The sequence below is a fragment of the Macaca nemestrina genome, chromosome 14 (assembly GCF_043159975.1).
Source record: "Macaca nemestrina isolate mMacNem1 chromosome 14, mMacNem.hap1, whole genome shotgun sequence".
In the NCBI taxonomy this organism is placed as follows: Eukaryota; Metazoa; Chordata; class Mammalia; order Primates; family Cercopithecidae; genus Macaca; species Macaca nemestrina.
The window spans coordinates 109,978,264-109,995,670 of NC_092138.1; the positions used below are offsets into that span (position 1 = coordinate 109,978,264).

The following is a 17,407-nucleotide window of genomic DNA, read 5'->3' on the forward strand; positions in this document are numbered from 1 at the left end:
AAAGAAGTAGACCAAAGACTCCCGAAATGTGGACCCCACTGGATTAAAAGTAGCTTAAAAAGTCAAAAAAAAAAAAAAAAAAAAAAAAAAAACTAGTAAGCCATCTACCACTGTACTAACAGTACCTGTATCAATAAAGGAGTTCTGAGGTAATGTTTTCCCTTTTCTCTATTTTTTTTTTTTTTTTTTTAGGGGCAGGCTGAGGCAGCTATATGGTTAATTTTAATTGCTTTAAAAAAATCTCTACATGTTTGTTCTTTTCTTTTCTTTTTGTTTTTTTGATACAAAGTCTCACTCTATCATCCAGGCTGGAGTGCAGTAGCTTGATCTCAGCTCACTGCAACCTCCACCTCCCAGGGTTAAGCGATTCTCCTGCCTCAGCCTCTCAAGTAGCTGGGATTACGGGCACCCACCATCACGCCTGGCTAATTTTTGTATTTTAAGTAGAGACAGGGTTTTGCCATGTTGGTCAGGCTGGTCTTGAACTCCTGACCTCAGGTGATCCACCCTCCTCAGCTTCCCAAAGTGCTGGGGTTACAGGCGTGAGCCACTGCACCTGGACTGCTTATTCTTAAAACAAAACAAAAGAAAACAAAAAAAACCCCAACATGACAGGAAAGTGTGTCTTAGAAAGTCAAAGTCCCAGCCAGACACAGTGGCTCACACCTGTAATCCCAGCACTTTGGGAGGCTGAGGTGGGTGGATCACGAGGTCAGGAGTTCGAGACCAGCCTGGCCAACATGGCAAAACCCCCTGTCTACTAAAAATACAAAAATTAGCCGAGTGTGGTGGCCGGCACTTGTAATCCCAGTTACTCAGGAGGATGAGGCAGGAGAATCGCTTGAACCCGGGAGGCGGAGGTTGCAGTGAGCCTAGATTGTGCCATTGCACTGCAGCCTGGGTGACAAGAGCAAGACTCCATCTCAAAAACATGTTAAAAAGACAGTGAAAGTCCCATAGAGAAAACCCCAGGCCACAGAACAGTGAGAGTGGGTTAAATAGAAAATTCTATTCCAGAATTTTCTCTATTGCATATTGTACATTATTACTATTTTAATGTTGCCGAAATGGAATTATTGTTGTTTGGGCACCTAACAGTGTGTCCCTGACATCCATCCATGGCAGTGTTCATATAGCTCTGTCTTCTTGGTGCCTATTGCATGATACTCCATGGTAATTTATTAAGAGTCTCTGCTCATGGACATTTAGATCATTTCCAGTTACTGGATTTTTGTTACAGGTACCCATGGACCACACATCTTTACAGAGTTGGACGAGTAACTCTAGAAGGCTGACTTCTGAAGGTTGATTTGTGAGGGTAACAAGTTACACGCAAGGTACAGTTTTAGGAGATTCTTCCAAGTGGTGGCCCCAAATTCTAGACCCATTTCTAGGATGTCGGGGTCACTCCTACCCCCAGCCCCGGCATGGAGATCTGGGTTCCAGGCCCTGGTCCCAGGCTCCCCTCTGCCTTCCATGGGCCTCAGCTTCCCAGACCATAAATGAGTTGGGTTGATGGTCTGTTGTATCTTTGAGCCTGTGACCCCTGGTGCACTGGGACCAGCTCCTACCTGTTCATAGAAGCAGACTGAGACATTTCCAGGAGTTTCTCCAACTGGCTGTTACATAGCTATTACTATATATTTTTAAAAGAGCACGAATGTCCAAACGCATTTCTTCCTAATCGTTTTACACCCCTGACTGTCATCTCTGCTCTCGATGTGATCTGCGCCTGCAGAGACTCTGGAGAACCAACTGCCAGGTGCACTGGGCACTGATTCCCATCCACAAGCTTGGTGAGTTGGTGGCTTGAAGTCAGCCAGGTGGGAGTACTTAAACGCTGTGGAAATCCACAAACGCTACAGACCGAGCCCCCCACCCTGTTGTTAATTATTTACCAGCACACCACTGCCTTTGATCCTTAAGGCCCTAAATGTCTGCATGCACCTTTCTGTAATGACCAAGAGGAAGAGAGTGTTACTGCAGCGAGCAATGCGTGGGAGGGAGATCTTGGAGCTTAGGTAGGGGCTTCGTCTTAGCCGTGTGAACTTGGCAGGTTAGAGCCTCCATTTTCTCTTCTGTAAAATGGGGACGATGACGGCAGCCATCTTGCAGGGTCGTTGTGAGCCGCATTAAGAAGGTTTGCCCTATCACACCTTGCTAGGAGCAAACATTTAGGGAGCCTCAGGCTAGGAGTCAAATCCCTGCTAAGTCACTTAATATGTCTGAGACTCAGTTTCCTATCAGTCAGGTGGTGGGCAGAGCTTTCGAGACCTAGAATGAGGGACTCTAAAATGCCGTCAGGTGGGGACGGGGGGAGACGGTGGCTGCCCCACCGCTGTTTTCCTTCCCCTTCCTCCCCACACTCGCAGGTCGCTTCTGCCCCTCTTCCCCCAGATCCATCAGAAAGCCCCTGGATGCGCAGGTGGGTCAAAGGATTGTCCACAGGACCGGCCAGTGGCTTGAGGTGGCCGAGGGATAGGGAGTGGGACGTGGGGCTGGGGGTCCCTGGCTCCTCACGGCCCCTCCTCTTGTCAGTTTCAGAAAGCAGCACAGGCCATGACCCCTTGGAAGAGCCCCCCAGGCTGAGGAGCCCCCACAGAATCCCTAACCTGGCCGGCACCCACTCCTGCACCCTTCCTGGAGATCGGGGAGGTGGGAGGGAGGCAGAGCAGGGCCCTGCAGCCTTGGCCTGTTCGGTTTTAGGAGCTACTCAAAGGCCCTGGGGAAGGTGAGCTGGAGGAACTTAAAAATAAAACAACACAGAAGGGGCCAGTCTGTCAGAGCCCTCTCTGCAATGATCCCTCACCACCAACCTTCTCGGCAGCTGAGAGGGAAGTCTGTTGTCATCCCCGCTTTGCTCAGAGGCCCGAAGGCAGTCCCCCAAGATCACACCACAAGGAAGTGCCTATGTGACATTTGAACCCAGAGCCAGTGCTCAGAACCCAGGCTATGGGCCCTCCTTCCCATCCATTCCTCCCGGGGAAACTCAAGGCCCAGAGAGGGCAGGAAACTCTCCTGTGGCTGCACAGCATTCTAGGACCTAGGCTTCCCGGGGAGTAATGGAACACAGCTGGGTGAGCAGACGCCAGAGACCAGGGTTGAAGTGAAAGAGTCAGCCCAGTTTGCCCGAGGCTTTCCAACACTGAAAGTCCTGTATAATCGTTTAGTTCCAGCAAACTGGGAGGGTCGGTGACCCTCCAAAGCCCCATGGATGACTCCGCTGGGCGTGAGCTCAGGATACAGGAAGGAGGCCGGGAATACTTGGGGCCTGGTCTGTGCACCAGAGGCCGAGTCTCCCCACCCCGGGTCCCTGGACACCTACTTGTGGGGCTGAGGCTGCAGCCGGCCAGCAGCAGGGCAACAGCCAGAGGGAGCGCGCCGCGGTCCATGCCGTCCACGCGGGGTCCTGTGCGCTGGGCCTTATCCGGTGTCCAGAGGCAGGGCTGCGGGTGGGCGCCGGGGCCGGCGTGGGCTTGCGCGGGGACCCGAGGGGAGCAGGCGGCCGGAGCGACGGCGTCCCTGCTCCAGCCTTCTGGGGTGGCGGCCGAGGGGTCAGGAGAAGTGGACACAGGGACGCGGGGCTGGGCTGGGGTTGCTGTCCGAAGGATGGGCGGGGAGGGGTGCTGGGCTCCAGTGGATGGCAGTGACGGCAGCAGTCCTGGCCCCAGGGCGCAGATGAAGGCTGTGGTCTGACCGGCAGCAGGGAGCTCCCGGCTCATCCAGCCCGGCCCAGGGAGGCAGGAAATGCGCTTCCTTAGAGAAGGGGCTGGGCCAGGCCGCCTGCCAACCGGGTAGAGGAAGTGCCACGGGCTTTGTCACTGGGTGGGGGGCCCTGGGATGGGGGGAGGCAGTGGGGTGGGAGGGCCCAGGCTCTAGGCTTGTCTCCCCAAGCACCCCACCCTCCCATCCCACCCTCTCCAAGGCCGGCGGGTGGGGACGCATCAGGCAGCCCCACAGATGAAAACAATCACCCTAACAGCCCACCGAGCGGGCCTTTCACGGGGCTGGGCTTGGCTAAAGTAGTTCCTGTGGAATTTGTGACCCCCTGAGCTCAATGATCCCATTTTGCAGATGAGGAAACAGAGATCCGATGTGTTGAGATCACTGGTTCAAGAAGAGGGTAGCGCTGGGATCCTGCCCACCTCCACCACCTCATGTCTTGTCAGGCACCAAACCCGGCCTACTAAGTGCAATTGACATGGGGCTGCCTAGCAGGCGGGAAAACTGTGGCACAGCAAGGTGGCTACGGCTGGGGTCTCTGGGCTCAGAGTAGCTGCCCAGGGTCACACACTTCATATCTGACCCCTTCCTGGGTGGAAAATCCTTCATGGACAAAACACAGCTCCAGGCCAGGTGCAATGGCTCAAGCCTATAATCGCAGCACTTTGAGAGGCCAAGGCAGGTGGATCACTTGAGGTCAGGGGTTCAAGACCAGCCTGACCAACATGGTGAAAACCTGTCTCTACTAAAAATACAAAAATTAGCCGGGCATGGTGACATGCGCCTGTAGTCCCAGCTACTTGGGAGGCTGAGGCTAGAGAATCACTTGAATCCAGGAGGCAGAGGTTGCAGTGAGCCGAGATCAGGCCACTGCACTCCTGCCTGGATGATGGAGTGAGACTCGGTCTCAAAAAAAGAAAAAAGAAGAAAACTCCAAATGATGGGGACTTTAATGGCACTTCTGAAGTCACACGGCCCTGGGTTCAAATCCTACTCTGCTTGCTCGAGCCATGAGACCTTGGACAAAGCCCCTCAATTCTCAGCGCCCCCTGCTTGCAAAGTGGGGCACGATGCCTTCCTGGCTAAGTCATTACAAGATTTCTGAGGGTGAGGGCGCTCCAGCACCGAGCCCTGGGACATACGGGAGATGCCTCCCCATCAGTGCTCCCGGAGCTGGGTGACAGTCCCCAAACTGTCCCATGTTCATTCTGCAAACAGTAAGCGCACCTACTATGTGCCCACCATGGTGCTACTCAGAGGTAGCACCCAGGGCCAGGCCCATGGAAGCTCAGAGAAGGAAGCCTGGGCCACCTGGAGGGGCTGGCATTTAAGCCTGCCATTTGAAAGACGGGGTGAGTTGGGGGTGGGGAGAAGAAGGGGTGAGGAGGATATGCCAGGCAGGGGTGCCAGGCTAAGCAAAGGCACGGAAGCAGGAAGCAGTCGGACCACCGTGAGACCAGCAGGGGTGTGGTGGGGACAGGAAGCTGGAGAGGCAGGGTCTGGCCCTGCATTGGGAGGGCCTCGAATGCCAGGACTTTGTCCTTAGGGCCACTGGGCATCATGGAGAGTTCTCGAGCAGAAGGACGCTGGCAGAGCTGGGCTTTGAGAGAGCAAATCTTTGTGTGTGCTGGCAGGACCCACGGTGAGATGGAGCCAGAAGGTTCTTCTCCCTGGATCTACCTGCCCTGGGTCACAGGTGGAGAAACTGAGGCCCAGGGAGGGAGGAGAAGGCTGGAGCCCTGGGTGCCTCTGGAGGGAGGATGTCGGTCCGGGGTCTGAGGCCTGGCGTCTCCGTGCTTATTGGCCAGCCCCGGTGACAAGAGTAGGCCGTGCGTATGTCTCTGCAGGAGCTGTCACAGGGGCTGGGAGGGTTGGTGTGGCTCTTTGGGTGGGGATTAGGGATAGTTTTGCTCACCCAGTCTTGTGGCTGCCTGGCCAGTTTGCAGCCAAGCATGGCTGTGAGGTCAAGGGAGCGCATCCTCTCCCGGGGGGGCCACCCTGAGAGGGGCATCTCCTCTGCTTTTTCCTGTAACTCTGGAGACGAGGCCATGGGCACCGTGACGCAAAGGGTGGCTCGGTGGGGTTTCAGGGGTAGCTCTGAGGTTTCCCCAGGCCCCAGACCAACATCTGTGCCCCAGGGACAGTTAATCCAGCTCTAGGGGCTGAGCACGCTCTCTGCACCAGGGCCCGCCCTAGGCGTTCACCTTATCAGCTCTGAACCCCCACAGCCACCCCGGGAGGTGGGTACAGTTATACCCCCACTTTACAGAGGAGGAACCCCAGCTGGAGGGTGGTGACCCCAGGGCTGCCTGGCTCCAAGCTCACCTCCTTCCCTGCCACCACCCCTTGAGCTGAATTTGGAGTGAGGGGTAGGTGTGGCAGGAGCTGTGGGTATCTCAGGGTGTTGGGGGCATCTGGGGCAGTGACAGGGACCCCACAGGAGGCTCTTCCCAAACCTCCCTCCCTCCCCTTCCCTCCACGCTGCACGGTCTATCCCCATCCACGTTGTAAACAAGACCCAATGGATTCTCTAGAAAGCAGGAGAGACTCCAGGTGGACTCCAGGAAGAACTGGGGCCCTGATTCCAGACACCTCATGGAGGAAGGAAGAGATTGGGACCACCGTGGGTGGGGGGTGAAGCGGAGATCACCTCTGGCTCCCACAGCACCCTGACCTTCCCCGTCACACCCAAGCATGTGTGCAGCCATTTGCACGTGTCTCTCTACTCGACTAGAAGCCACACGAGGAAAGAGACTTTGGGCCGGGCGCGGTGGCTCAAGCCTGTAATCCCAGCACTTTGGGAGGCTGAGACGGGCGGATCACGAGGTCAGGAGTTCGAGACCATCCTGGCTAACACGGTGAAACCCCGTCTCTACTAAAAAATACAAAAAACTAGCCGGGCGAGGTGGCGGGCGCCTGTAGTCCTGGCTACTCGGGAGGCTGAGGCAGGAGAATGGCGTAAAAACCCGGGAGGCGGAGCTTGCAGTGAGCTGAGATCCGGCCACTGCACTCCAGCCTGGGCGACACAGCGAGACTCCGTCTCAAAAAAAAAAAAAAAAAAAAGAAAGAGACTTTGACACCCTTTGCACTGCTGTGTCCCTAGCACAGAGCCCAGGGCCTTTTGGCTCTTGAAATAGATTTGCTGAAAGCATGAGGGACCCTAGAAGACAAGGGGTGGGAGTCATGGAGGCCCAGAGAGGTGGTCCTTGTCGTTGGTTCCCAGGAGAAAAGGCCAGTCCTGGAGTGGGTCTCCTGCCCCAGGAAGCCCCATGGCCACATGGCCTCACAGCTGGGCACAGGCATTGGGGTAGCTGTCTTCCATGTCCGTCAGCTGCACTCTCCCTCCTGTGGGACACATCCACTTCCCCACCACCCCCCACCCCTGCAGAGATCAGAGGAGGCAGGAGGAGGAGGGTCCATCTTCCAGCCCCTTCCCTGCAGGGCCAATGCATACTGGTGGCCTCCCTCCACTGAAGGCCATGGTCCTGTTGGGGACCCCCTCCACACAGTCCTGCCCGGCTGTGGACTCGGCTCCTCCCCTGGCCTCTTCAGGCTGAGAGTGGTCACAGCCCACGCCGCTGCCAGCCCTGGGGTTCTGCACCATCCCTTGGGGCTTCCCTATACCCCAACCACACCTGTGTAAACAGACCCTTCATCAAACTCTCCTCTAATGATCCTACTGGAACGTGCCATCTGTTTCCTGCCGGGATTCTGGCTGATACGGATGTGTTCAGGTACTGTCTGTCCACACGCCCGAGAGACGCATGGCTGATGGCCAGGTCCCTGTGCCTGGACCCCACAGAGGGCAGATGCACACTTTCTGCTCCTTCTTCCTCCTGGCTGGCCAGGAAGGCCAGGACTGCAGGAAAGGACGGAGCACGTCCACCCTGGCCACTGGCCACTGAAGGAATTTCAGGCGGCCCCCAGGGACCCACCAGGCGGCTGACCGTCTCCAGCACCGGCCCGGAGCCAGAGGCTGTTGATAACAGCAGGGCTAGACCCATAGGGTGGAGCAGGGTGCCCAGGCTCTGCCCCACACTGGCCAGGTGGCCTCAGGCAAGATCTTTGTTTGTTTGTTTGTTTGAGACAGAGTCTCGCTCTGTCACCCTGGCTGGAGTACAGTGGCACGATCTTGGCTCACTGCAACCTCCGCTTCCTGGGTTCAAGCGATTTTCCTGTCTCAGCCTCCCGAGTAGCTGGGAACATGTACCATCACACCCGGCTAATTTTTGTACTTTTAGTAGAAATGGGATTTCACCATTTGCCCAGGCTGGTCTTGAACTCCTGACGTCAAGTGATCCACCCGCCTTAGCCTCCCAAAGTGCTGGGATTACAGGCGTGAGCCACTGCACCCGGCCAGATCTTTCCACTTTCTGAGCCTCCATTTCTTCATCTGCACAAGGGGAGGGCAGTCTGCTGGTCTGGAGGAGTTCAAAGGGCAAGACAAGAATTGGAATCGCGCCACTATCCACGAGCTTGCCTGGCCCTGTGCCAAGTGCCACTTGACAGCCACTTCAGTGGCTGAGGCTGTCATGTTGGCATTTTACAATGGAAGAAACTGAGGCTCAGGTTTGCAAGGCCACAGGGCTGGGAAGAGGCAGAGGATAATTGAAATCCAGGCTTCTTTCCCTTGGCTTCCAGAACATTCTGTCCTGGCTTTCCTCCCACCTCCCTGGTCACCTTATCTGTCTCCTCCCTGGTTCCTCCTTGTTCCCCCAGGGTTGGTCCCTGGCCCCTTCCTTCTCTGTTTACCCTCACTCCCAAGCCAGGTTTTCTCAAACCTTTGTGACCCTGGCGTCACGTCCCGGCACAGACCCTGGGACTCAGACTCAAATAATGGAAACAAGCGTTTTGTGGTCCTATAGATAGATTTGCGGCTATGATGCCCTCCCATAACCCCCAGCCTGTTGAATTTTCTTTCACTACTCGTCACAAGCTTATCTGTTGGTTTCGTTACCCACCAACCATGGCCCAGTCTTGGCCATAAAATATAATGCCCTAGACTGTTTCTACTCAAAGTGTGGTCTTAGTTTCTTCTGGAAGCTTCTTATAAATGCAGATTTGAGCCAGGCTTAGTGGCTCAAGCCTACAGTCCCAGCTACTCAGGAGGCTGAGGCAGGAGGATTGCTTGAGCCCAGGAGTTCAAGGCTGCGGTGAGCTGTGATCACTGCATTCCGGCCTGGGTGACAGAGCAAGACCTTGTCTCTAAAAAATAAAAAAGGAAGGGCCGTGTGTGGTGGCTCATGCCTGTAATCCCAGCACTTTGGGAGGCTGAGGTGGGTGGATCACATGAGGTCAGGAGTTTGAGACCAGACTGGCCAACATGGCGAAACCCTGTCTCAACTAAAAATGCAAAAATTAGCCAGATGTGGTGGTAGGCACCTGTAATCCCAGCTACTTGGGAAGCTGAGACAGGAGAATCTCTTGAACCCAGGAGGTGGAGGTTGCAGTGAACTGAGATTGCACCTCTGTACTCCAACCTGGGTGACAGAGCAAGACTCTGTCTCAAATAAATAATAAAAATAAAAAATAAAAAAATTTAATAAAAAGAAATGCAAGGGTTGGGTACGGTGGCTCACGCCTGTAATCCAGCACTTTGGGAAGCTGAGGTGGGTGGATCACATGAGGTCAGGAGTTTGAGACCAGACAGGCCAACATAGCGAAACCCCGTCTCAACTAAAAATGCAAAAATTAGCCAGGTGTGGTGGTGTGCACCTGTAATCCCATCTACTTGGGAAGCTGAGACAGGAGAATCTCTTGAACCCAGGAGGTGGAGGTTGCAGTGAACTGATATTGCACCACTGTACTCCAACCTGGGTGACAGAGCGAGACTCTGTCTCAAATAATAAAAATAAAAAATAAAAAAATTTTAATAAAAAGAAATGCAAGGATTGAGCACAGTGACTCACGCCTGTAATCCAGCACTTTGGGAGACCGAGGCAGGTGGATCACCTGAGGTCAGGAGCTCGAGACCAGCATGGCCAACATGGTGAAACCCTGTCTCTAATAAAAATACAAAAATTAGGTGTGGCGGTGCATGCCTGTAATCCCAGCTACTCATGAGGCTGAGGCAGGAGAATCGCTTGAACCCAGGAGGCGGAGGTTGATCTCAGTGAGCCTAGATCACGCCACTGCACTCCAGCCTGGGCAACAGAGCAAAACTCCATCTCAAAAAAAAAAGAAAAAAGAAAAAGAAATGCAAACTCTTAGGTCCTGTCCCAGACCTGCTGGATCCGAACCTGCGTTTTCACAAGATCCCCATGGGAATTGTGTGCACGTCAACGTTTGAGAAGGCCTGTTCCAGGCAACCTTGTCCAGACAACAGCTTTAAATACCATCTAGATATGAAGGGCTCCCGACTGTATGTCTCCAGCCAGAACTCCCCATGTCTCCAGGGCCCTGGATGTCTAACTCGTATCTCAGACTCCACACATTGAAAACTGGGCTCTGTTCTTTCTCTGCAAACTGCTCCTGCCTCAGTCTTTCCGTCTCAGACCTTGACCTCCTCCCACGGCACAAGCTTTGGGGTTGACCTTGGTTCTTTCTCTCATGCCCTCCTCCAAGTCACAGCAAATCTGGCAGGCCCTCCCTCAGATTCCCAGGGACTGTGGAATATGGCTGCTTCTCACCACCCACAGCCACCTCCCTCTTGGAATGTCACAGCCCCCAGTCCGTGCACTGAACCCACCTTGCTTCCAACTTGTCCCCAGCCTTTTCCCTGCTATCAAGGGAGCTTGAGTCCAATTCCATCCTGGCTCTGCTCAGCACCCTCCATTGGCCATCGTCTCCCTCAGAGTCAAAGCCAAAGCCCCTCCGGCCAATGAGGTTTTCTCTCTGTCCCCTCTTCAGCCTCCCCTTCTGCTCACCTCCACCCCACTCCACTCCAGCTCCTTGCTCTTTCTCAAATGTGCCAAGCACATGCGCACCCCAGGGCCTTTGCACCTGCTATTACTGCTCCCTGAAACACTCTTCCCCTAGGTCACCACAGGGCTCGCTCCCTTATCCCTGATCAAATGTCACACGGCCAGCGACGTCTTCGCTGAGCAGCACATTTAAAACAGCCCTCTCCGCCCACTAGCAATGGGCCCCTGTGGCACCATCTGACACTAGATATTGTTTTTTTGTTTGTTTGTTTTGTTTTGTTTTTCGAGACAGAGTCTCGATCTGTCGCCCAGGCTGGAATGCCGTGGCGCGATCTCAGCTCACTGCAAGCTCCGCCTCCCGGGTTCACGCCATTCTCCTGCCTCAGCCTCCCGAGTAGCTGGGACTACAGGCGCCCGCCACCACGCCCGGCTAATTTTTTTGTATTTTTAGTAGAGACGGGGTGTCACCGTGGTCTCGATCTCCTGACCTCGTGATCCACCCGCCTCGGCCTCCCAAAGTGCTGGGATTACAGGCATGAGCCACCGCGCCAGGCCTGTTTGTTTGTTTTGAGACAGAGTCTTGCTCTTTTGCCCAGGCTGGAGTGCAGTGGCGTGATCTGGGCTCACTGCAACCTCTGCCTCTCAGCGGATTCTCCTGCCTCAGCCTTCAGAGTAGCTGGGACTACAGGTGCACACCACCACACCTGGCTATTTTTGTATTTTTAGTAGAGACGGGTTTTCACCATGTTGGCCAGGCTGGTCTCGAACTCTTGAGCTCAAGTGATGCACCAGCCTCGGCCTCCCAAAGTGCTGAGATTACAGGCGTGAGCCACCGCACCCGGCTGACACACTATATGTTGTTGATTGATTTGTCTTCCTTTCCAGAACAGAAGTTCTACGAGGACTGGGGTTCTGCCTTGTTTGCTGCTGAATCTCCATCACTAGGAACAGTGCCTGGCCTGCTAGGTGCTGAAGAAGCTTGTCAATCAATGAGTGGGTTGGGCCACTGAACTACACGGCTCAAGGTCTCATGGGCGATGATTTGAGTCCCCAGGGTATGGGTGTTGGGGGCATTCTGAGCCCAGGGACAGGGTCTCTGAAGAGGAGGAATGACTTCCCAAGAGTAGGGTCTGGTCACATCCCGCCAGACCCTACCCTGTTCTAGAAGAGCAGAGTCCCTTAAAGTCACCCTCTCTTTCCCCAAGGAAGGGGCCCTGGGAGCTGGAGCCTCCAAATCCTAGGTAAAATTGGCCTTCCTGATGAAAGCCCCCCACCCCCAGAGCTAAAGAACCCATAAAAACTCCCTAGGAGACAGAGGATTCCACCGGACCAGGATTCTAGAACCTCTGAGTTGTAAGGGCTCTGAGCTCATAGAAAGAGAAACGGAGGCCCAAGAGGGAAAGAGACTCACCCAGCACTCCCAGTGTTGCGTTTACAGGCGTGAGCCACCGAGCCTGGCTTATTGTTATTTCAGTGTGTATTCCCCCCATGGCAATCCAGGCAGGAGCCCACGCAATAGAACCCCTGGGCATAGGGAGAAGGTCTCGACCTCTGCCCCTGCTGCTGTGCTACCTGGGGCCAACCACACAGCCTCTCTGGGCCCACTTCCCTAGCGAGGGAGCCCTGTGCGCACAGGCTGCACGTGTCCAGTAGGGCTCCTGGCCCCCACTCCTCTAAAGCCCCCCCTCGCGGAGTCGCCAGGCCTTCCTGTTTACTCGAGGCCCCTAGAGCGGCTGGGAGGCGACAGCCTTGGCCTCCTCTGCTCCCCACTTCCTTCCTCTCCCACTTCAGCGCCTCCGGCCCAAGCCCTCAGGGCCCTCGAGGCCAAGACCTGGGGGCTCAGTCTTTGTGGGGGCGGTGGGGGGGCATCCGAGGCCACTACCCAGCGAGTCCCACCCCGGAGCACCCAGGTTATAGAGGCTCGAATCCCACTGGCTGTCAGAATGTTCCAGCACCTTGGGACAAGCCACTGCCTGGAGTGTCCTTAGAGATAAGAAGAGTGTGACAGCATTGACGTTATCCAACCCAACACCACACCCAACTCTCAGTCCACCAGCGGGGGTGAGCACTCACTGACCCTGCAGGGTCCTCTCCTCCTCCACACTCCTCCCTGAGCTCCTGCCTCCACAGGACCCCCTCTGGCCCTGCCTCCACCAAGCAGGATCTCCCGAAGCTGCTCACGGTGTCGGCCGTAGACCAGCAGCCTGTGCGTCACCACCCAACCTGGACCTGCTGAATCAGAATCAGCTTTTTCACAAGACCCCCACCCCAGGATATTCGTGCGTGCACCAAAGCTGGAAGCGCTGCAGATCTGACCTTCCTGTCTGGTTTAAAAACCCTTCACGAGCCTCACCTATTACGTATTTTTGTCCCAAAGGTTTAACCTGAATCTACGAAGACTTTACAATTAACTTCCAGTTCACAGAAATGTTGAAGGATAAAGGAGCAAGTTAAACAACACCATAAGGGCCGGGCGCGGTGGCTCAAGCCTGTAATCCCAGCACTTTGGGAGGCCGAGATGGGCGGATCACGAGGCCAGGAGTTCGAGACCATCCTGGCTAACACGGTGAAACCCCGTCTCTACTAAAAAATACAAAAAACTAGCCGGGTGAGGTGGTGGGCGCCTGTAGTCCCGGCTACTCGGGAGGCTGAGGCAGGAGAATGGCGTAAAAACCCGGGAGGCGGAGCTTGCAGTGAGCTGAGATCCGGCCACTGCACTCCACCCTGGGCGACATAGCGAGACTCCGTCTCAAAAAAAAAAAAAAAAAAAAAAAACAAAAAACAACAACAACAAAAAAAACACCACCATAAGGAAGGACAGGGAATGTAGAAGGAGGAATTCTCTGCAGAACAACTGGTTCCTTCACAGCAAGACGGGGAGAGTGGTCCCAGATTAAAAGAGATCTTGGCTGAGCTCAATGACTCATGCCTGTAATCCCAGCACTTTGGGAGGCCGAGGCAGGCAGATCACCTGAGGCCAGGACTTTGAGAGCAGCCTGGACAACATGATGAAATGCCGTCTCTACTGAAAATACAGAAATTAGTCAGGTGTGGTGGCGCCTGTCTGTAATCCCAGCTACTTGGGATGCTGAGGCACAAGAATCACTTGAGCCTGGTAGGTGGAGCTTTCAGTGAGCCGAAATTACACCACTGCACTCCAGCCTGGGCAACAAAGCGAGACTGTCTCAACAGAAATATAAATAAATAATAAATAAATAAATGAGATCTGATGAACATCACAACCAAATGCGATGTGCAGTCCTGGATTGCATGCAAGTTTCAACAAACCAGCTATAAGACACATTTTGGAGACACTGGGGAACATTGCACACGGGCTGAATGTTAGCTATTATGACACTGTGTGTGAGAGTGGCGGGAGTGTGAATTTAGTGTTATTGAAACTCTGAGTTGTGGTTATTTAGGAAAATGTTCTTATTTTTGGTCATACTTTATTTTATTTTTATTTATTTATTTTTTGAGATAGCGTCTCACTCTGTTGCCCAGGCTGGAATGCAGTGGAGTGCCCGGCCTTTGGTCATACTTTAGGGGTAAATTTTTCTCATATTTGTAATTTACTTAAAATATTTTGGCAAGGTCAGGCATGGTGGCTCACACCTGTAATCCCAGCACTTTGGGAGGCTGAGGCAGGGAGATCACCTGAGGTCAGGAGTTTGAGACCAGGCTGGCCAACATGGTGAAACCCTGTCTCTACCACAAATACAACAACAACAACTGGCTGGACGTGGTGGTGTGTGCCTGTGGTCCCAGCTACTCGGGAGGCTGAGGTGGGAGGTCCGAGAGGCAGAGGTTGCAGTGAGCTGAGACCACCTGAGGTCAGGAGTTTGAGACCAGCCTGGCCAACATGGTGAAACCCTGCTTAGCTGGGCATGGCAGTTCACACTTATAATCCCAGCTACTCGGGAGGCTGAGGTGGGAGGATTGTTCGAACCCAGGAGGCAGAGGTTGCAGTGAGCTGAGATTGCACCACTGCACTACAGCCTGGGTGACAGAGTAAGACTCTTGCAAAAAACCAACCAACCAACCAACCAAAAAACACCTCTTTCTTAGCCTCTCATTGCCCTTGTGAGAAAAGCCTGATGCGTGTGTCAGCATTTGAAACCTCGTGAGTCTGGTTCGTACACTGCGAGCCTTGTCTCTTGCTACCGCGACCCCGCTAGCCTGCGTTACAGCCCCCCTCTGCAGTCTCAGCTCTCCCCACACCCACAGGTCCTTTCCACCTCTGTGGCTCTGCAGAGCTATCCCCTCTGCCCTTCCTTGCCCTCTGTCTTGTGGTGAACTCCCAGGTGTCTTCAGGGCCCTGCCCCAGAACTCTGGCTCAAGGAACCTCCCACCAATAAGTTTCCTCTGAGCTTGGTGCACTCAGCTGCTCAGAACTGGTCTTGGTTGAGTGGGTCTGATGGGATGTTGCGAACAGAGGCCTCTCCTCGTGCCGGGAGCCATATCGCAGCAGGTCAGGGGCCTCTGAGCCTCTGTCTTGCTGGCACGGCAGGTGCTCCAGCAATGTTTGCAGAACGAGCAAACATGCATGAAAGAAATTCCCAAAGGAAGGTTTGCGGTGGCAAGGACGGTGTGGCGGTTCCCAGGGCTTTAAAGCTTTTTGTGGTTCCAAGTTTTCAGCAAAGAGGACATCTGTATCTAGACAGACAGATGAGAGAGGGAGAGAGATGATAGGTAGGTATTGTTTACGTGGATAAAGTGATTCTGTGGTGAATCGTTTGACAATTTGAATCAGCTTAGGTTTCACAAACTGGGACTCACCCGGATGAATGAAGCTGTGATCAAAATAAAGATTAGGTAGATCGTAAAGAACTGGGACCCACCCACCAAACCACCTCCTTATCTGTATTACTTTGTCTTCATCCTGAGACAGAATGGATGTCTGAGACAGTGTGTGTGCGTGTAAGAGTGAATGTGAGTGGTTTATGTGTGCACGTGTGTGTGGTGTGTGCACTGCGTGACTGTGTGAGTGTGCAAATGTGTGTGAGTGGTTTGTGTGTGCACGTGTGTGAATGTGGGCATGTAAATGTGTGTGTGCGTGCCAGTGTGTTTGTGTGTGGGAGTGGGAGTGCAAGTGTGTGGGTCAGTGTGTGTGTGAGTGGGTGACTGTGTGTAAATGTATGTGGATGTGTATGAGTGGTTTGCGTACACATGCGTGTAAATGTGTGTGAATGTGAGTGTGCATGCATGTGTGCATGTGTGTGTGAGTGCAAATGTGTGGGTCAGTGTGTATGTGTGAGTGCGTGTGTGTGCGTGTGAGTGTGAGTGCGAGTGCGTGAATCCGGTTTGACAGATGCAGGACCCAGGACCTGGAACCTGCTGCAGCCCTGTGTGCCCCACGCTGCCAATGCAGAAGACTGAGGACCAGCAGCAGAGGCCTCCACACAGCCCCTGCCACCCAGAACCCCCTTGGGACAGGATGGCTCCCCCTACATGCCTGTCTTCTGCTACCTCTGCTGAACTCCTGTTTATTTCTTTTATGTTCTTCTTTCAATAGATTCACCTTTTATAACTTAAAATCGTTTATTTTAAGGGAAACTTTAAATAACCAATGGAAATGAAAAACCAGCCCCACTTGCCATGACCAGCCCCAACTGTTCGGATTTCATTCGGGCAGGCGTGGCCCACAGAGGCTCTCTTGGCTTTAAAGGGAGCCCAGCTTGGGCCACATCAGGTGTTAAGGACACATGAGCACCAAATTGAGCCTTTCTCAGTGATGAGGTCAAAAAATGAAAGAGCACAGGAAGGGTTCTCCCCAGGGGATTCTGGGGTGTCCCCAAGTCATCTGGGGCCCTGCACGCTTCGGGCCAGGCTGCTCTGGTCGGTCCATGGCCGTGGCAATGGACAGCATACACTCCTCACTCAGTGTGTTCTCATCTTGACCTTGAGGTGGAGGCGAGGGGGACATTGAGTCCGTTTTAGAATTGCAAACGCTCAGAGCGGGTGGGCTGTGTCCAGGGCAACACAGGGGGAAGTCCTTCAGGTCTCACCCTGACCATGATTCCCCTAATTTCTTTTTTTTTTTTTTTTTGAGACGGAGTCTCGCTCTGTCACCCAGGTTGGAGTGCAGTGGTGCAATCTTGGCTCACTGCAACCTCCACCTCTCGGGTTCAAGCAATTCTCCTGCCTCAGCCTCACGAGTAGCTGGGACTACAGGCGTGCGCCAACATGCCCAGCTAATTTTTGTATTTTTAGTAGATAAGGGGTTTCGCCATGTTGGCCAGGCTGCTCTCGAACTCCTGACCTCAGGTGATCCTCCTGCCTCAGCTGCCCAAAGTGCTAGGATTACAGGCGTGAGCCACCTCGTCGGGCCTCCCCCATTCAATTTCAGTAACATGACTCCCCACCCACCCATGCCACTGAGATGCCCTTTTCAGAACCTCTGAGCCTCTTGCACCAAGGAAGCCAATGCACTGCCCACTGGGCCGGCTGGCGTGGGCTGCCCCCACTGCCCAGGAAGCCCCACTCAGCCCATGACCTTGCTGCCTGTGCAGTCCAGGCCCCGGCAAGGGCCAGGCATGGAACATAAGCTCAGAGCGATGGGGGTCAGGGCCAAGGCCACAGAGCAAGATGCAGAGGAGCCCAGGATGGCATCAGCTGTGCCTGAACATGAGCCCCTCAGAGCAGGGGCCCTGCCACTCAGCACCAGGTCCTCAGGCCAGAAATGCCCTGTGCGAGGAAGGGCCTTGGGCCTCCCACCAGAGCTAGAGGAGGGGTGGCTGGCCAAGAGAGGCTGAGGAGGAACGGAGGGTGAGGGGCTGGGGACTCCCGGCCACGTGGGCACAAGCACATGAATCAACTCC

General features: G+C 54.3%; 1 protein-coding gene across 1 annotated transcript in view; it reads right to left on the reverse strand.

Annotated features, from left to right (window-relative positions):
* LOC105463960 (endoglin) overlaps positions 1 to 3,737 on the reverse strand; it is a 43,804-nt gene extending 40,067 nt beyond the window's left edge. The window contains exon 1 of the mRNA XM_011711462.2: positions 3,326 to 3,737. Within this exon, the coding sequence (XP_011709764.1) occupies positions 3,326 to 3,722 (397 nt within the window). The 5' untranslated portion in view covers positions 3,723 to 3,737. The remainder of the gene's footprint in view (positions 1 to 3,325) is intronic.
* Positions 3,738 to 17,407: the final 13,670 nt, after the last annotated feature.